Consider the following 21,642-nt stretch of genomic DNA (forward strand, 5'->3'; position numbering starts at 1 on the left):
AACTTTTTCACAGCTTTTCATGTGACCGAAATCCTTCCGATGGACGAATCACAGGCTCTGAGAAGTTACTGAAACAACGTGACCGAACGTTTTCCTAGACTTCCATCGCCTAATGTTAGCACTGCTGCTCACTAGGTGAACACTAGTACTGTGTTATGCACCTACTCATGGCGCAGGAATGGCCAGTATGTCATTAAATAGAGTAAGGGTAGTCACGTTTTTAGAGTACCAGGTTCATTGCGAACCGCACCAACATCGTCACAGTTACACTGAAGAACCATTTGTATGCACTTAAACAATACAGGATTATTTGCAACGTATTAAATGAAGAAAATTTGATTCGTACTCTACTTTTGGATGGAAGTTTATTTTTCATTTTGTTCAATACCGTTCATCTTTGTATTAACTTAAAACGATAATTTTGCTATTAATACAAAGCATGGTTCGACAGTCGGCATTGCTCTGTACTACGTATTTGTCGGTACAGGAAAGTTAGATGTCATATATTTTTCAGATAGCAATTTCAGTTGTGTTAGCTGCAGTTGAATTGCTGTTGGCATACACATAGGTGAAGCAATTTATATTCATTGGCTGAAATGGGAATTGTGTAGAACAAGATAAAATATACAAACAGTACAAACAGGTGCACAAAAGAGATGTTTTCGCTTCTGTTTTGGTCAAAAGAAATCGTAAAACATTTCTGATATCATTTGAAATGTCTAGGGGCAAAAATATCAAAGTTGAAACTGACATTGAGATTATAAAGAAAAAAATATTATTGCATCCAAAAAGAATAGCTGTATGGACAGTTACCATACTTACACTCCAAGTCCTCTCTGTTGAAGTAAAAACCGCTATTGCATTGGATGTAAGTCCACACAAACATAACACTGCACTCATAGTAACTGTCGCACTTTTCAGGATCAGGAACTTTTTCCAGTGGTGTGGAACATGGACTTCCATCAGATGGAGGAGTTGTTGTTGAAGGTGTATTTGAGGGTGTTGGTGTTGCACTGGAAGGCAACGTTGGGTCAGTCGAGGGTTGTGGTGTTGCAATGGAAGGCGGTGTTGGATCACTTGAGGGTGCTGGTGTTGCACTGGAAGGCGACGTGGGATCACTTGAGGGTGCTGGTGTTGCACTGGAAGGCGATGTTGAGTCACTCGAGGGTTCTGGTGTTGCACTTGATGTTGGGTCAGCTGAGGAAGGTGGTGCTGTACTTGAAGGCGATTCTGTTGCACTTGGTGAAGTTGTAGTTGAATCGACACAGCCGCATGTTTTCGTTGAATCGATGCAGCTGCAAAATAAAACAGAAACATGGAAATTTAACAGCGATTTAGGGCACCAGTCTGAATTACATTGACCGACGCTACTTGGGTAAAATGCTCTTATGTCCAATTTACTTTATATGTTACGTATGACTGTGTGCATTAATAGCTCGTTTTCTCACTTTAGTAGACACTCACAAGTGCGGGAATCACAGGTAAGATTGTACGTATGTAGATTCTGATTGCAAGGACATGTATTGGTGTTGTTGTGTCGTTCTCTGTGTATACTGTGTGGTGTGCTGTTCTTTAATCCCCTAAGTGCAAGCAATCTGGTGACTGCAGTTGTGCCTCCAGTGCCAGCGGCATAACGGCGTATATACTCTCTGACACATGAAGAAGATGCACCACGAAGGAACTACCTGAATGGGACGAAAGTCAGTAGATCGTGGTGTACATATACAGACAAACAAATGATCATAATTTCAGAAAAAGTGGATGATTTATTAAAGAGAAAGAGCATCAAAAATTATGCAAGTCAATAACGCGTTAGTCCACCTCTGATGCCTATCCAACCAGTTATTTGGCTTGACATTGATTAATAGAGTCGTTGGATGTGGGATATCTTGCTAAATTCTGACCAGTTCATGCGATAGATCCTCAGAATGCCTAGATGATTGGAAGGGCCTACCCATAACACTCCGAATGTTCTCAGTCGTGCAGAGGTCCGGCGACCTTCCTGGGTCAGGACGAGCTTTGCAACCACGAAGACAAGCAGTAGAAGCTCTCGCCATTGCCGGATGACATAATCTCGCTGGATTGCATGCCCAGGATGGCTTGGCAGGAAGGGCAACAAAATAAAGAGCAGAATACCGTCGACATACCAGTGTGCTGTAAGGGTGTCGTGGATGGTAACCAAAGGCGTCCTGCTATGAAGTGAAATGGCACCCCAGACTGTTGGCCATATGTCGAGCATCACCCAGGCTCGTATCCCAACAATGTCTAGGGCGTCAGCAGACACGTCTTCGACGATCATCTGGGCTCAGATCGAAGTGGGACTTATGAATGAGGACAATTGTACTCCAGTGATTGATTTTCCAGGTCAAATACGTGTCTGCAGAGACCCTGGACAGTGGTTGGATACCAACCTGATTGTAGGATCCTGGCGCACCCATTCTTGAGTACTGCAGGAATGTTTGTGATTCGCAGCAACTCTGATTGAACGAAGACAAGGAATACATGCAGAGGCGAGCTACTGCATTGTTGTCAGTAGGTTCGAACAATATGCAAGTATTACAGAGATTCTTCAGAAACTCAAATGGGGATCCCTGGAGGGGAGACGAGGCTCTTTTAGAAGAACACCACTGAGGACATTTAGGGAACTGGAATTTGAAGCTGGCTGCAGAACGATTCTGCTGCCGCCAAATTACACTTTGCGTAAGGACCACGAAGAGACAGTAGGGCTTGTACAGAGGCATATAGATAATCATGCTTCCCTCACTCTGCAAGTGGAGCACGAAGGGAAGAGACTAGAAGTGGTAGAGGGTCCCCTCAACAGGCGCTGCACCGTCGCTTTCGGATGTACACGTATATGTAGACTTCACAACAGTCAGTGCATGTATTGGAGCCTCAGACAGTTCTCTTTCCAAACACTGAACTTAATAAATTTTCGTGATGGAACTTCCGTTAGTCGGCATGCGCAACATTCGGTGATGTAACGAAACCTAGTTTCTTATTACCAAGCGTCGGTTCTCACTTAAATTGGTGCAGCAACTCTTTCCTGGTACTAACCCTTACGACTTACGATGTACAAAAGTAAAGGAGAAATTAACTATTTTGAGATTAATACCTAATGGTTGTGCACTCCATAAATTTTGTAGGACATATAACAACCTTAATCTTTATGTTTAAGAAACGAGTTTCCGTATTGAAAAGCATCGCTCGGAAATGTAAATTCAAGTGTGAAAGCCAGGACAGTAATCTTTCTTACGCTGATACAGCGATTAGGGATATGTTTATCATTCATGCTCCAGACGCAGACTGCGAAATTAAATAATTTTCCCTTTAACTGGCAAACCAAATGGAGCAAGCTCGCGAATGCAGAGGAACCGACGTTTTCCAGTCTGACTTTCATAGTGGCGACACATCTTTCAGTCGGAAAGGTCAACGGGACGGAAAATCCTACCGTAGGTCTAAGGACAATACTGTCTCTCAAAAACAGGAGCAAACAGAGAGCCATTAGACATCTGTCTTCTAAAGTTAAATCTTGTGCTCTAATAACAGACGGGTTTTAACAAAAACATTAAGTGCGTATTCTAGCGAAAAAGACGAGGTTACAAAGCAAGTGTTTGCTTACAGGGGGCAACGCCGCGCCCTCAGGTGCTCCGCTTATACCGGTGTCACCTTATGTGTATTGCTTTAGTTTCAATGTGTTAGTCACGATTTTGAAAATAATGAGTATGATATTCTTTCCGAAAGTGATAAAGCAATATTATTAGATGTTCAGCTAAATGGATTCAACATCCGATTTCAAGTTGACGCTGGTTCTCGAAAGATATCATAAACTGTGCTATGCATATTGTCATTGGTGCCGGCCGCTGTGGTCTAGCGGTTCTAGGCGCTCAGTCCGGAACCGCGCGACTGCTACAGTCGCAGGTTCGAATCCTGCCTCGGGCATGGATGTGTGTGATGTCCTTAGGTTAGTTAAGTTTAAGTAGTTCTACGTTCTAGGGGACTGATGACCACAGATGTTAAGTCCTATAGTGCTCAGAGCCATTTGAACCATTTTGTCATCGGTGGTCAACAATATTCCAGTTTTCAGGACAAGCAAATGCGTTATACGAATTAGACAATTCAAATCGACGGTCGGTGTAATGTGGGTGTCATGTGGTTGCTGGCTACACTCCGCATAATTACAAACAGCTGTGTATTAATGAGACTGGATCTTTTTCAACTGCTTGGCTTCACAATCCGAGATTTGGCAAAGAACCTCTGGATAACAGGTGGCAAGTAATAAAACTTCTTTCAGGTTCCCACGGGAGCGTCAAGGGCTAAAACGTACTCCTACCTTGCACCTTGACATCATCCTCAAAAGTTGTGAAGGTCTTCCCACTCCGTGTGTCTTGTGGCACAAAGTTAAAGAGGCGCCAGACAGGCAGCCAGTGGGTAGCATCATCGAACCTGTCTATAAGAACTCGTGGCCCACCCCACTGGTCGTTGTCGAATCTTAGTCGGTGTAGGTATTTCAAGGAAACTTTTGTGGTAGACACATACCCCATTTCTAAGGCAGAAAAAGTCATGACGACCTTGAATCACAAACGGTTCTTCTCCTGCATCGATTTAACTGATGCTTACTTTCTATTAGCTCTCAATGTGAAGAGACAGCAGGTGACGGTTGTCAACCTGCCGATTCGGCCCTGGCATTGTTTCAGAGGTATCCTGAGCTTCTGATTGGAAAGAATCTGGGCTCTGCGAACTACCTCGACGATAGCCTTCGCCAGGAACGCCACCCACCATCACAGCTACAGCTTCGGCCAGTTGCTCTATACTATGGTATGGGCAAGACTCTCCATTAATTTGGATACATATTCCTTTATCCACAAGGAGAGCAGGTACTAGGGACAGGTTCTCTGTCCCACAACCAAACACCAGTCTTACTAGACTCCAAGTTCCCCTATGATCCAAAGAAACACTTGATCCTGGCTGCAGATGCATCAGACAAGAGCGTCGGGGCAGTATGGATATAGGAGGCGAGCATATTGTGTTTGTATCGAATACCATGAATACGGTACTGCATGACTATCCTGAAATTGAACAGGAAACCGTGACCCTAGTTTCTCATAAAGAGGTTTCACAGTAACGTGTATGGGTTGAAATTTCTGCCTCTCCCAGAAATCCCTGGTAACTCTTTTTTAATCCCGTGGCTTAGATTATCATTAGGACACAGCGACGTGTGCAACATAGGTGTCTCTTTCCGTTGGTATACAACTAGGAGATTTGGTTTTGGACATCCACCACTCACAGTAACGCCGGAGATCTGTCACACAGCTCGCAGCAATACAATTCTTTATGCTTCGGCCGAGCGGTTCTAGGCACTTCAGTCTGGAACCGCGCGGCCGCTACAGTCGCACGTTCGAATCCTGCCTCAGGCGTGGATGTGTGTGATGTCCATCGGTTAGTTAGTTAGTTCTAGGGGACTGATGACCTCAGATGTTGAGTCCCATAGTGCTCAGAGCCATTTGGACCATTTTGAACAACCAGCAGTTTATCACTGATTGACAGAAGTCTGTCTTCGCCAGATCTCCATCAGAAGACATCAGCTACACATGCCAAAAATCATGGAGATGACAGTTTGAAGATGGTAACCACCAGTCAGGAATCTGGCAAGCAACATCAAACAGCCTACAACGATAAGGACAACTGAATCCTCGGTATCAATAACTAGCTTTGTCTCTGGAAGTGACTGTTATTTGTGGTACTTGGTTCCCAGTCCTGAACAGGTTCTTAGAAGTTTAGTCCAAACTGCAAGTACATTGTTTTACTATTTCAATGAACAAATTTCCATTTACTTGCGCTTACAACAAAAAGTCTGGTTTGATCATTGTACCACAGATATTGTAAGGCAAGTGGAGGATCAAACTGAATGTTTCCATACCTAAATTGTCTATATTATGATTCTACGAAACATATATTAACTAAAACAATATGCTTTCCAGGTGCAACAATGTTATTACCATGTCTGAAACATATTTAAAAAATACATAATGGTATATAGAATACTGTTGGAACTTGAAGTACTGCCATATCTAAACTGTTTTTACTATTACTCAAAAAAAGCGTTAACACACACGCACACACACACACATACACACACACACACACACACACACACACACACAGGTAGTGATTATCTCAATGTTATTAAGATGTCTAAGTTACTTGTACTATTGTGCTACACTGAAGAGCATGCCTGATATCGTGTAGGGCGCCCCCACACACGCAGACGTGCCGCAACAAGACGTGGCATGGACTCGAATAATGTCCGAAGTAGTGCTGGAGGGAACTGACACCATGAATCCTGCAGGGCTGTCCATAAATCCGTAGAAGTACGAGGTGGTGAAGATCTCTTCTGAGGAACACTTTGCAAGGCATTCCAGATATGCTCAATAATGTTCACATCTGGGGTGCTTCTGGGCCAGCGGAAGTGTCTGAACTCAGAAGAGTGTTCCTGGAGCCACTCTGTACCAGTCCTGGACGTGTGGGTTGTTCCATTCTCCTGCTGAAATAGCTCAAGGCCGTCGGAATGCACAATGGACATGAATCGATGCACGTGACCAGACAGGATGCTTACGTACGTGTCACCTGTCAGAGACGTATCTAGAAGTATCAGGGGTCCCACATCACTCCAACGGCACACACCCCACTCCATTACAGACCCTCCGCCAGCTTGAACAGTCCCCTGCTGACATGGAAGGTCCATGGATTCGTGAGGTTGTCTCCATCTGCTCGAGACTATTGGAAACGAGACTTGTCCGACCAGGCAACATGTTTCCTGTCATCAACAGTCCAACGCCGGTGTTGACAGACCAAGGCGAGGCGTAAAGCTTAGTATCGTGCACTCATATAGCCCATATCGATGATGTTTCGTTGAATGGTTCACACGCTGACACTTGATGATGGCACAGCATTGAAATACGCAGCAATCTGCGGAGGAGTTGCACTTCTGTCATGTTGAATAATTCTGTACAGTCATAGCTGATCCCGTTCTTGCAGAATCTTTTTCCGGCCGCAGCGATGTTGGTGTTTTACCAGATTCCTGACTTTCACGGTACAGTTTTGAAAAATCTGTATCTCATCGCTACCTCGGAGATGCTGTGGCCCATCGATCGTGCGCCGATTATAACACCACGTTCAAACTCACGTACATCTTCATGACTTTATATTGTAGCAGCTGTAGCCAGTCTAAAAACTGCGCCAGACACTTGTTGTTTTATATAGGCGTTGCCGACCGCAGCGCCGTATTCTGTCTGTTTATATACACTCCTGGAAATGGAAAAAAGAACACATTGACACTGGTGTGTCAGACCCACCATACTTGCTCCGGGCACTGCGAGAGGGCTGTACAAGCAATGATCACACGCACGGCACAGCGGACACACCAGGAACCGCGGTGTTGGCCGTCAAATGGCGCTAGCTGCGCAGCATTTGTGCACCGCCGCCGTCAGTGTCAGCCAGTTTGCCGTGGCATACGGAGCTCCATCGCAGTCTTTAACACTGGTAGCATGCCGCGACAGCGTGGACGTGAACCGTATGTGCAGTTGACGGACTTTGAGCGAGGGCGTATAGTGGGCATGCGAGAGGCTGGGTGGACGTACCGCCGAATTACTCAACACGTGGGGCGTGAGGTCTCCACAGTACATCGATGTTGTCGCCAGTGGTCGGCGGAAGGTGCACGTGCACGTCGACCTGGGACCGGACCGCAGCGACGCACGGATGCACGCCAAGACCGTAGGATCCTACGCAGTGCCGTAGGGGACCGCACCGCCACTTCCCAGCAAATTAGGGACACTGTTGCTCCTGGGGTATCGGCGAGGACCATTCGCAACCGTCTCCATGAAGCTGGGCTACGGTCCCGCACACCGTTAGGCCGTCTTCCACTCACGCCCCAATATCGTGCAGCCCGCCTCCAGTGGTGTCGCGACAGGCGTGAATGGAGGGACGAATGGAGACGTGTCGTCTTCAGAGATGAGAGTCGCTTCTGCCTTGGTGCCAATGATGGTCGTATGCGTGTTTGGCGCCGTGCAGGTGAGCGCCACAATCAGGACTGCATACGACCGAGGCACACAGGGTCAACACCCGGCATCATGGTGTGGGGAGCGATCTCCTACACTGGCCGTACACCTCTGGTGATCGTCGAGGGGACACTGAATAGTGCACGGTACATCCAAACCGTCATCGAACACATCGTTCTACCATTCCTAGACCGGCAAGGGAACTTGCTGTTCCAACAGGACAATGTACGTCCTCATGTATCCCGTGCCACCCAACGTGCTCTAGAAGGTGTAAGTCAACTACCCTGGCCAGCAAGATCTCCGGATCTGTCCCCCATTGAGCATGTTTGGGACTGGATGAAGCGTCGTCTCACGCGGTCTGCACGTCCAGCACGAATGCTGGTCCAACTGAGGCGCCAGGTGGAAATGGCATGGCAAGCCGTTCCACAGGACTACATCCAGCATCTCTACGATCGTCTCCATGGGAGAATAGCAGCCTGCATTGCTGCGAAAGGTGGATATACACTGTACTAGTGCCGACATTGTGCATGCTCTGTTGCCTGTGTCTATGTGCCTGTGGTTCTGTCAGTGTGATCATGTGATGTATCTGACCCCAGGAATGTGTCAGTAAAGTTTCCCCTTCCTGGGACAATGAATTCACGGTGTTCTTATTTCATTTTCCAGGAGTGTATTTCTGTATTTGAGTAGGCATGCCTATACCAGTTTCTTTGGCGCTTCAGTGTATAAAGGGCTCAAATGGATCTAAGCACTATGAGACTTAACATCTGAAATCATCAGTCCCCTAGAACTTATAACTACTTAAACCAAACTAACCGAAGGACACCACACACATCCATGCCCGAGGCAGGATTCGAACCTGCGACCTTAGCAATCGCGCGGTTCCGTACTCATGCGCCTAGAACCGATCGGTTACAGGGCCGGCCAGTGTATAAAATATGTATTAGGTAGGCATACATTTGATCTGCTGGAAGCGTGCAGTTATTGTCTAATTTACACTTGACGCTTAAAACCTGACTGTCTCTCTCAAATTGACACACTGCTGTCTCCATGTCCAAATTCTTCTACAACAGCTCAGTGCACATATAACTAAAAATAACATACTAAGCAGGCAAGGCAGTAAAGGTCGACACAAACAAATAGGCATTCAGATTTCAAAAAGTGTTCTACCAGTAGAAGCTGATGGTGGGTGTGACATATAACTTGGCAATGGAGTTTTAGCCACTGGGAGAATTCAGTTACTGTGTAACTTACACTTGACGCCTAAATTATAGCTGTGGACTTTTAAATAAAGCGAAAAAGCGTTTTCCAGGTGTAAGTTGTCTGTATTATTGTTGTAGCTAAAAAGACGTGGCTACGGTAATATGCTGCAGTAATAGCTGACACTTCATCTCAGGCTTAAATCAGGACATGTTTCAAATCGAACTGACCAAGCACCGTTTTAGAGATAAAAGGTAATAATTAATCAAGATAAATACAATTAACGTGTTTGACTGTCCAGTGTGTCTTTTGATCTTGAACCCACCTGTTCCACTAGCACGTTTATCCTACAACATCACATTTTCTGTCACTTCGACTCAATCCAAAAGCGCACCATACTTGGCTGAGTTCATATAAATTCATGTATGCTTCCTCAGGTGTGTTGGGGCTAGCTGATGTCTGCACATACACAGTCAAGGTGTCATAATTTTTTTGGGTCTCAGTTTTGGTAAATAAAACAGATCTTTTGGATTCTTTACATCAGGTTTCTTCAAATCAGCTTTTAAATATCTAATTAGATTGTTAGCATCCGGTGTTGCATTGCAGTTATAACATTCATTAGCTGACACTAATTGTCAGGTTTTGGCACATACACTGTCACCATGTGTTCAGGATATCAGGAAATTTGTTACAATTTTGTGTAACGTTTCGACATCTGAGGCGTTTTGTTAGAATTTTGTGTAGAAGGGTAATCTATTGGGTACTTTCTTACAGTATTGTGTAACATAGCAACGTATGATGCTATTCACTACAGCCTCGTGGTAACGTGTCGATGTATGAGGCACTTTGTTACAGTTCTACTGTAACATAGCGAGGTATGGAGCATTTTATTACAATTTTACTGTAACACAGCGATGTATAGAGCAACCTGTTACGATTTTACTGTAATATGATTATGTACAGGGCAGTTTACTACACTTTAGCTGTAATATGCCTTTGTTTGGGGGCAAATATTTACAATTTTAATGTAATATGGTGATGTTTGGGGCAGTTTATTACAATTTTGCTGTATCATCATGATGTATAGGGCAATTTGTCACAATTTCATTTCATTTTTGTCCGTAACCTAATATAAAATAGGGCAATTTTTTACGGTTTTGTTTTATAATGATGATGCATGGTGTGAAGTGTCATGTAGTCTCAACGGCGTCACAGCATTTGGTTAGTATCATCAGCAGATGATGACAAACGTTTTGTATGGCAAAATAAAGTTAAGTCTACTATGGAATCACTATAATGTTTGGGTGACTCTGGAAAGCTGTGGGCTCAAAGAATAGTAATCATTTCTTACACATGTGTGTGAGTATTATCGCTGTTCAGTGCGGTATTTCAAATGTCATGTTTTTTTCCATTGTGGGACTGCATGTATCAGCTGTCGCCAAGTGCACATTTACCCGTAAGATACATTATAAGTGCCAAATATGTTTTCAAATGTTATAGAAAACGTTTTTCCATATTTTTATAAATAATACAGACAGTTTTTGTTTTTTATAATGTGTAGTACAGAGATAAAATAATTGTCATCGGCAACTTCAGCCTAATCCGTCAGTAATATTAGTTATATCAAAATGCCAGCCTCCTATATTTCTTTGCTGCTGTTATAGAACAATACAGCTACAAGAACAGCGCTATATACATTTTGTACTAAAAATTTTTGTGTGTTTTAATAAATGATATTATTTTGGTTCAAAGACTGAATTTTTGAGTGAACTAACATTCCACTCTATGGAACCTCTTCCACCATTGTCTTTGACTGTGTTGTTTTACATACTGTATTCGGTGCAATACATATTGTATTTGGTGCATTCTGAGGCATATTATGAAAATACTATGAGGCATATTATGAAAATAAACAGTTGAAGTGATACAATCCATTAAAGACACCGTTGACATGCACAAGTTTCAATATGGGTTGTTGTACTAAAGTGTCGTAAAATGTGACGCCAAAGGGCAAGCATTATAGTGGAAAATAAGCAAAGACAGGCTCAAGATAATAAGATGCCTTAGTCTCGTAGTCGTCGCCGCCATCATCCCGTTTTCCAAGCGCTCGTCATCTTCTTCTGTCTTCATACATCTCCTGTTCCAGGACAATTTCCAATTTGTGTTCCATCTCCTCTGCGTCCGAACTGACAGTCGCTATCCATCGTTTTCTTGGTCTTCCCCCCGTCTTCTTCCTATGAGGTTCAGGTTGAAATACTTTTTGGCAAGTCTTTGGCTCACTGCCTATTGGATTCTGTCTCGGGTTCTTCGGCCGACGTTCATCTGATGTTTCGCCAACACGAGTGGTTGGCATTGTCAAAGCTTCAGCCTCCATTGCCGGTTCACCACCGGCGAAACGTCAGTAAAATCATTAGAAGAACGTCAGCCGAAGAACCTGAGAAAGAAGCCAATAGGCAGTTTGTCAACAAGTGGACACGGAAGCCTTAAAATTCTGTAGGTCTTTGGCTGTTCATTCTCATTATGTGCCAATACCAAGGAGGCCCTATTTTCTTTATGACACGTCACACGAACCTCAGTACCAGGTACGTTTCTATTCACCTCATTTCTCATTTTGTCCTTTCTAGTTGTTTGGTTCATAGTTCTAATGAATATCTCTTCTGTATTCTACTTAGCTTTTTGTTTAGTAGGGTACGTGTTTCCAAAGAGAATTGGTTCGAAATAGGTGTGGCACATGGTCGCTTTTGATTTTCGTGGCATTTTACTATCCCAGAGAAAAGTTTTGATTTGACTGTGAAAACTGGATGCTTTCTATTTTCTGTTCAGTATTTCCTGCTTAATGGTGTTGTCTTTCGAGATCATGCATCATAGGTACTTGAAATGGGAAACAGATTCTACTTTAACCCCTTCTAGAAATATATTTCAGGTTGTTCCTTGTCTGTTGATTTTTATTTCTACTACCTTCATTTTACTTACTTTTAGTCTGTCATTTCTGTATGTGTTGTTCTAATGATTAAGTTCTTTAGCTTCTGTCTCTCTCCATACTACCAAATCACCGGCAAAAACCAGGGCATTTGGTTGCTGTCTATTTTCTTGGCAGATTTTATTTCGTACTACCATTGCATTATTATTATTATTATTATTATTATTATTATTTCTTTCCTTTCTCAGACGTTATGTCCAGTTAAAAATGGAAAGTGACACGGACCTTGATCAAGCGTGACTTCCTTTTAACTGTACAGTATATGTTACATTGCATCTAGGAACTTTCAGGTAATTGAACATGCATCAATAATTACAGATTTCTGTAGTTGTATATATATGTTTGGATGTAGCTGTACTGCGTTGATGTACTGGTGGATATTGTGTGGTATGACTCCTGTAGTTGATAGTATGATTGGTATAATGTCACCTTTATCCTGATGCCACATGTCTATGACTTCCTCAGCCAGTTGGATATATTTTTCAATTTTTTCTCCTGTTTTCTTCCGTATATTTGTTGGATTGGGTATGGATATTTCGATTAGTTGTGTTAATTTCTTCTTTTTATTGGTGAGTATGATGTAAGGTTTGTTATGTGTTGTTGTTTTATCTGTTATAATGGTTATTTTCCAGTATAATTTGTATTCATCATTCTCCAGTACATTTTGTGGTGCATACTTGTATGTGGGAACGTGTTTTCTTATTAGTTTATGTTGTATGGCAAGTTGTTGATGTATTATTTTTGCTACATTGTCATGTCTTCTGGGGTATTCTGTATTTGAGAGTATTGTAGATCCGCTTGTGATGTGATCTACTGTTTCTATTTGTTGTTTGCAAAGTCTGCATTTATCTGTTGTGGAATTGGGATCTTTAATAATATCCTTGCTGTAATATCTGGTGTGTATTGTTTGATCCTATATTGCAATCATGAATGCTTCCATCTCACTGTATATATTGCCTTTTCTTAGCCATATGTTGGATGCATCTTGATCGATGTGGGGCTGTGTTAGATGATATGGGTGCTTGCCATGTATAGTTTTCTTTTTCCAATTTACTTTCTTCGTATCTGTTGATGTTATGTGATCTAAAGGGTCGTAGAAGTGGTTATGAAATAGCAATGGTGTAGCTGATGTATTTATATGAGCGTCTGCTTTGTGTACTTTTCTAGTTTCTGCTCGTTCTAGAAAGAATTTTCTTAAATTGTCTACCTGTCCATAATGTAGGTTTTTATGTCGATAAATCTCCTTCCTCCTTCCTTTCTGCTTAATGTGAATCTTTCCGTTGCTGAATGTATGTGATGTATTCTATATTTGTGGCATTGTGATCGTGTAAGTGTATTGAGTGCTTCCAGGTCTGTGTTACTCAATTTCACTACTCCAAATGAGAAGGTCAATATTGGTATAGCTTAGGTATTTATAGCTTTCGTCTTGTTTCTTGCTGTCAATTCTGTTTTCAGTATTTTTGTTAGTCTTTGTCTATATTTTTCTTTTAGTTCTTCTTTAATATTTGTATTATCTATTCCTATTTTTTGTGTGTATCCTATATATTTATAGACATCTGTTTTTTCCATCGCTTGCATGCAGTCGCTGTGGTTATCCAATATGTAATCTTCTTGTTTAGTGTGTTTTCCCTTGACTATGCTATTTTTCTTACATTTGTCTGTTCCAAAAGCCATATTTATATCATTGCTGAATACTTCTGTTATCTTTAGTAATTGGTTGAGTTGTTGATTTGTTGCTGCCAGTAGTTTTAGATCATCCATGTATAGCAAATGTGTGATTTTGTGTGGGTATGTTCCAGTAATATTGTATCCATAATTTGTATTATTTAGCATGTTGGATAGTGGGTTTAGAGCAAGGCAGAACCAGAAAGGACTTCCTTGATATATTCCACGCATTATCTGTATTGGCTGTGATGTAATATTATTTGAATTTGTTTGGATATTAAGTCTGGTTTTCCAATTTTTCATTACTATGTTTAAAAACTGTATCAATGTAGGATCTACTATGTATATTTTCAATATTTGTAGTAACCGTGAGTGGGGTGCACTATCAAAAGCTTTTTGGTAATCAATGTATGCGTAGTGTAGCGACCTTTGTTTAGTTGTAGTTTGAAATGTCACCTCTGCATCTCTTATCAGTTGCTCTTTACATCCTTGTGCTCCTTTGCAACAGCCTTTTTGTTCTTCATTTATAATTTTGTTCTGTGTTGTACGTGTCATTAATTTCTGTGTAATGACTGAAGTTAATATTTTGTATATTTTTGGTAGGCATGTTATGCGGCGATATTTTGCTGGGTTTGCTGTGTCTGCTTGATCTTTAGGTTTCAGATAGGTTATTCCATGTGTAAGTGTATCAGGGAATGTATATGAGTCTGTAATGTAACTGTTAAATAATTTTGTTAGATGTGAATGTGTTGAGGTGAACTTCTTTAGCCAGAAATTTGCTATTTTATCTTTTCCAGGGGCTTTCCAATTGTAAGTAGAATTAATTGCTTTGGTGACTTCATGTTGCAAAATTATCACTTCAGGCATTTGTGGTATCATCTTGTATGTGTCTGTTTCTGCTTGTATTCACCGTGCATGTCTGTTATGTTGTACCGGGTTTGACCATATGTTGCTCCAAAAGTGATCCATGTCTGTTATGTTTGGCTGGTTGTCTATTTTAATGTGTGTGTTATCTGTTGTCTGGTAAAATTTCTTTTGGTTAGTGTTGAATGTTTGCTTTTGTTTCCTTCTATTTTCACTTTTTTTGTATCTTCTAAGTCGTTTTGCCAATGCTTGTAATTTCTGCTTCTTTTTATCTAATTGCTCTATCGCTTCTTGTTGTGAGATTTTACACAACCTTTTTCGTTTCTTGTGTGATATTTCATTTCTCATAAATTGTGTTATATCTGTCCGATATCTTTCCTCAGTTTTTCTGTTCTGATCTGTAGCCTGTGTTGCCAAGCTGGTTTTGTGGGTTTCCTCTGTGTGTTGGTTTGTTCTGGTCTCTGCCTAGTGTGTATGTTTAGTATAGTACGTGCTCCTATACAAACCAGTAGTTGTAACTCTTCCATAGCTGTATTTTCATGTATTTTGTTTGTATGATTGTGTTGATAGTTGTAATTGTTGTTTCGACTTGTGGGTTATTTGGTGGTCTATGCAAGAATGGTCTAATGTCTGTATTTGTGTCTTTGTATTCTATATGTGTTAACTGAAATTTTTCTTCCATATCTAACATGTGTGTCACTTCATGTTCTATTTGTGCTTCTTCTGGTGGCCATCTTAAGATTTCGTTTTCCTCTGTTTAATTGATGCGTGTTGTTCTTTGTTTGTTTGCTCTGGGATGTTTGAGTCCATTACTGTATTTTCTTCTTCTTCTGACTGCACATTATTTTGTTCCAGTATATGTTGCACTTGTTGTTTGATGTTTTCTAATTCTGACTGGAGTATCCTGTTATTTCTGATTATTACACGGATCTGATCAGCTAGTCGTTGTTCTGTAAAACGTTTTAATTCTGGGTATCTGGTAATAAATGTTGTGTATACTTGTGATCTGTATCCAGTTGTGTTGGTTCCTAGCTTTGTTGCTTGGTAATAACAGCACATGAGGTGTCGGTTAACTTCATCTGACCATCTCATCCTCTGTCTTTGTTTTCCTTCTGGAATGGTTGCAGGAAGCGTATCCTGCAAAACACCTCTATTTGGATTTAAATCATTTTCCGTGTGGCTAGCAGTGCCATTACCATTGTGGACGGGCATAGGGTTCAAGCGTCGTCCCCGACCATGACAGCGCTTGTCCGAGGCTTCATTGGTTCTGTCCTGAACCAACTAATCACACTAAAAGGGGGTTAGCCCTATTAGTGGTTTGTTCTTTTCGTCGCCTTTTACGACTGGCAGAACATACCGGAGGCCTATTCTTTTCCCAGGCCTCCACGAGGTTTATTATTATTATTATTATTATTATTATTATTACAAAAAAGTGATAGGTCACTTCCTTGTTGGATGCCTCTCTTTGTTTCAACAATTCTGATCGTCTGTTGCCTATCTAGACATAGCTGTAACACTTTTGGTATAGCATCTTGACTTCATCAATTAGGTACTTTGGCACCTTTATGTCTTCCAAACATTCCTGTATTTTCTTTCGAGGAACACTGTCAGTCGCAAGATTTCTTCCATATTCTCAGTACTTTCCTGTCAGCATTCTTACTGCAAAAATAAGGTCCATTGTACCTCGGTCTTTCCTGAAGCCTGAAGCTATCTTTGTAAGTCTCATTTCTATGACCTCTCCTGCCAGCTTCAGGCTGTGTGACAGAAGCTTGGTGATGACTCATTTATCCCAGTCTTTTGAGATTTTGTTTTGTTCCAAAACCACTGATAACACACTATAGAGTCACTTTAGCCGCTGAGTAACATTAATTACATTTCTCTTGACGCATTATCTTCCCCGCCGCTTGGTCATTTAGTTTTAGTAACACAGCCTGAGTTAGGCCTATGATAAACTGCCAAGTATTACTGCAGGTGTTACTTTCTCTGCAACAGTTTGTACAGTCTTACATCAGTAATACAAACAACTCAAGATTGGAATAGCATTTTGCTTAATTTGAGAGTCAACAATCACGTTTTAGGCATCATTTGTATGTTAAATATTAACTGCATTTATTGCAGTTGCTGACACATTGTTTTAAGTAAGTTGTGCTTCATAGATCAATAATGCAGACATTTTAGACATGGTAATAACATTGTGACACTTGAAAAAACATATTTTCTTAGCTGACATAGATTTTAAGAACAGTAACGCCGACAATTTTGATGAGGAAACATTTAATTTGGAACTCCCTTGTGGTACCAGCGTGGTACAGTGGTGTAACGATGCTCATAGTCAAGTGGGAGGTATACAGAACAAAATGGAAATTAGCGGTCTCGTTTTAATGGCTGGTAAAATAATGGGAAGGAAATGACTGCTTACTTTTGAACATGGCACCATTTTACACAAAATTCATCTGTGTGGATAGTTTCAGCATAGCCAATATGTGGAGCTTTCATACTGACTAGCTGTTGTTTCGCTGTAATGCTGGTAAAATACTGGCCTGTGACTGTAGGGGCGGAGAGGGGAGAGTACGGAAGGAAGGCGGAGTGAACTGGAGGAGGAACGGTATGATTACGTAACGAATTCAAGGTCACTGACGACATTTAGTGCTCACAGTTACGGTCATTGAAGGCCTCATGTATTTGCCATTGCTCCTGATTTTTCGATGTGATAATTAAATTTTTTTGACTAGGCTGTTCTGAAGCCCAATCCCTTTCTACAACCTTTCTTCATTAAATATTATTTCCCATGGCAATCCTATAATATTCATTTTGTAGAATAGTAAAATTTTCTGTATATCATCCTGCATGCACTGAAAATGATGCTCTGGCCTGATCAAAGATGGTAAGATCATGTCTGACACAAGGTCAGGATCAGTCTTTTGGCTTTTTATTTTCTGGATTCACATTATGAAAGATATTCGAAATAATGTGAAATTTAGTCTGGAGAAAAGTCCAGTACTGCATACACCTCCTGCGACACACAGCACACTTCCTTAAACAGGTACGTGTGTACAGCAACTGTGATGATATGTACACTATGATATACCAGAGTATTACTATAGTCCCTGTTTATAAGAAACATCTGTACCTCCATCAAAATATCAGTAACAAATAAAATTTTATAGCTACTTTCTCCCCACCCCCAAATAAATGGAAAACAATGTCAAGAAGCTATACAAAGTTTTTCAAAAAGTCAGGAAAGCAGAAGCTATACCAGAGGATTCGAAAGCATTGTGAATTAACTCAGTTCACAGAAAAAGAAATAAAGCTGACCTGAAGAACTATAGAGATGACTTACAAAATTATTTGAAAAAACAGGCTATAAAGCTAACGGTATCAGCAACTAGCAGACTAGCGAGAAATGTTTAAAAATGGGCGATCCTGTGTAGGACAAATTGTAAATCTGAAATCTGTGATTAGGTATAGAAGAATACAATCCAAAAACATTTATATAAGACTTGTAGACATCAAAAAATCAAGTGCTTCGCTTGACGGAAACATTATTCAATAGTTTGTAGCTGACAACAAATCAATGGCACTCAGAAAATGTGCACTAGCAAATACAAAATGCGAAACTGAATTTCTGGTGAAACCTTCAAGGTATCTCAAATCAAAACGAGTGTTCAGCTTCGTACTATAAAAGATAGTGAGAGAATGGAGGAAAAGAATAGAAGAAAAAGGAATTTTAATAATGGTATCTGCGAGAACAGGGGATATACAGAGAACTAATTGTTTAGTTTTTGCAGATGGTTTTGCCATCTTACCTGCATCTAGAGATTCCACAAAGCAGGTAATTCTCTACATGAGACAGCTTGTGTACATACGAATATCTCTTTTAAAAAAAGCATAGTATATGACGCTTGCGAAGCAGGCACCAAAATGCAAGAAAACTGATTGAGGACGAATAAATAAGGGTATAAAATTTAATATCTAGGTGAAATAATACGGACAAATTCTTTAGGCACAGAAGCTACCTGTGCAAGGGCAAGAAAAATGAAAGTTACTTTCCAGTAAACAAAAAAAAAATCTTTATCCATAAATACGAAGCTCTGGCAGTTCAACAGTGGCATTAGACCAGAATGAATTAACGCTTCAGAATGCCTTTCTTTATATACATCCAAATAGTTAGGTGAAATAGGAGAGAAGGGAAGGAAAATAATCAGGAAAATACTGAGATCAATATATGGTGATGTTAAATGGAGAGAAGAACTAATAAAGAAGATGTATGAAACAATAGAATGAATGTTAGACATCATGAAGGTGTGAGATTTATTCTATGGACTCGTAAAAGAAGTAGATGAAAAAAGAATAATAGAACTTTTAACTTTTTTGAAACAATCCCAAAAGCATCAATAACATGGATCGAAGTTGTTAACGCAGACCTGAACGAAATGGAAACAAAGGAGTAATGAATAAGAGAAAAGAGAATTTTTCAGAGTAAGAATACAAAGTTTCAAGAGCTCCTAGGAGAAAAAAAAGTTAAAAAGCGGCATAATATGGACATAAAAAGAAGAGAATAACATGGAGAAATAATGAAAACCTGATGAGGGAAACAAAGGCGAAAAGAAAGAATACATGTCATTTCATGTGGTTCTAAGAAGGCGAAATAAAAAATAAAAAATGTCGCTATTAGTAGAGGCATGTGCTACCTGACTTCCTTTGACATTTTCATTGCCGTTGCTTACACACTGGGGCAAGCGCAGTGACAAAATTCAGGGACGTCATTACTCATATCAGTGACGTCATCGTATCAGCGACATCAACATCCTTTTCAACGAAAAGTAACGACTCTTTTCCTTCCCCCTTCCCCCCCCCCCCTCTCCCCTTTCTGCAACACCCAGTGCAGTACTCCTTATCTCCAACCAATCACTGTGCAATATCAAAAATGACAAATCCAAAACTGTAGAACTGACACAATTGTGCTAATGGGAAACTGAAAGTCCCTTTCTCCGTTCTTCCCTCCTCATTTATAGCCATTCATACCGAAGTATTAAAAGTCCAAGATGATGGAACAGACTAACGTTCTTTCTACCCCACGTCCCCTCCTCTCTGTTTCCAACCAATCACAGTATAGTATTAAAAATATGTGTAAAGAAAAGATGTCAATTTACACTATTTCTGATGTACACATTGAATTCGTTAACCCTCTTTTACAGAGAATTTCCAAGAACCTTGCACCATTTTACATCGTCGACAAATCCTGTGAACATCTATTGACTTTTCTTCAGTTGCTTCCTTTATCAACCGCGTCAGAGTTGCCTCCCTTTCCTAAAGCCACACTGACTGTCATCTAACAGGTCCTCAGTTTTCTTTTCCATCCTTCTGTGTATTGAACTGGTCAGCAACTTGAGTGCATGGGTTGTTATGTTGATTGTATGATAATTTTCACACTTGTCAGCTCCTGCAGTTTTCGGCGTAGCGTGAATGATGTTTTTCTGGAGGTATGATGGTATGCCAGACTCATACATTCTACACACCAACGTGAATAGTCGTTTTATTGCTAGTTCCTCCAATGATTTTAGAAACTCTGATGGAATATTATGTATCCCTTATGTCTTATTTGATCTTAAGTCCTCCAAAGTTCTCTTAGATTCTGATTCTAATACTGGATTCTCTATCTCTTCTATGTCGACTCCTGTTCTTCTTCTGTTAAATCATCAGACAATTCCTTCTCTCAGTGAACTCTTTCGGCCTATTTGCTCTCTCCTCTGCATTTAACAGTCGATAATTTTACTTGCTCTTTTGATATTACTGCCTTTGCTTTTAATTTTACCAAAGGTTGTTTTGAGTTTTTTGTGTACCGAGTCAACCCTTCCGATAATCAATTCTTCTTTGATTTCTTCACGTTTTTTTATGCAGACATTTCACCTTAGCCTCCCTACACTTCCTATTTCTTGCATTCCTAGGTGACTTGTATTTCTGTATTCCTGATTTTACTCAATATGTTTGTGCTTCTTTCTTTCGTCGATGCCGCGTGTGATTAGCCGAACGGTCTAGGACGCTGCACTCATGGACTGTGCGGCTGTTACCGGCAGAGGTTCGAGTCCTCCCTCGGGCATAGGTGTGTGTGTTTGTTCTTAGGATAATTTAGGTTAAGTGGTGTGTAAGCTTAGGGACTGCTGACCTTAGCAGTTAAGTCCCATACGATTTCACACACGTTTGAACATTTTCTTTCGTCGATCAACTGAACTTGATGCCTCAGAACATGTCCTACAAACCGATCCTTTCTTCTAGTCAAGTTGTGCCACAAATTCCTCTTCTCCCCAATTCTGTTCAATACCCCTTCATTAGTTATGTGATCTACCCATCTAATCTTCAGCATTCTTCTGTAACACCACACTTCGAAAGCTTCTATTCTCTTCTTGTACAAACTATTTATCGTCCATGTTTTCACATCCATATATGGCTACACTCCATACAAATATTTCAGAAACGACTTCCTGACACTTAAATCTACACTACTGACCATTAAAATTGCTACACCACGAAGATGACGTGCTACAGACGCCAAAAATTAACCGACGGGAAGAAGATGCTGTGATATGCAAATGATTAGCTTTTCAGAGCATTCACACAGGGTTGGCGCCGGTGGCGACACCTACAACGTGCTGACGTGAGGAAAAATTTCGAGCCGATTTCTCATACACAATCAGCAGTTGACCGGCGTTGCCGGGTGAAACGTTAGTGGGATGCCTCGTGTAAGGAGGAGAAATGCTTACCGTCATGTTTCCGACTTTGATAAAGGTCGAATTGTAGCCTATCGCGATTACAGTTTATCGTATCGCGACATTGCTGCTCGCGTTGGTTGAGATCCAATGACTGTTAGCAGAATATGGAATC

General features: G+C 40.9%; 1 protein-coding gene across 1 annotated transcript in view; it reads right to left on the reverse strand.

Annotated features, from left to right (window-relative positions):
- Nucleotides 1-348: 348 nt before the first annotated feature.
- The window catches only part of LOC126266856 (mucin-2-like), a 77,065-nt gene continuing 55,771 nt past the window's right edge, over nucleotides 349-21,642 (reverse strand). The window contains exon 5 of the mRNA XM_049971471.1: nucleotides 349-1,295. Coding sequence (XP_049827428.1) covers nucleotides 776-1,295 — 520 coding nt within the window. The 3' untranslated portion in view covers nucleotides 349-775. The remainder of the gene's footprint in view (nucleotides 1,296-21,642) is intronic.

Source organism: Schistocerca gregaria, chromosome 4 (genome assembly GCF_023897955.1).
Source record: "Schistocerca gregaria isolate iqSchGreg1 chromosome 4, iqSchGreg1.2, whole genome shotgun sequence".
In the NCBI taxonomy this organism is placed as follows: domain Eukaryota; kingdom Metazoa; phylum Arthropoda; class Insecta; order Orthoptera; family Acrididae; genus Schistocerca; species Schistocerca gregaria.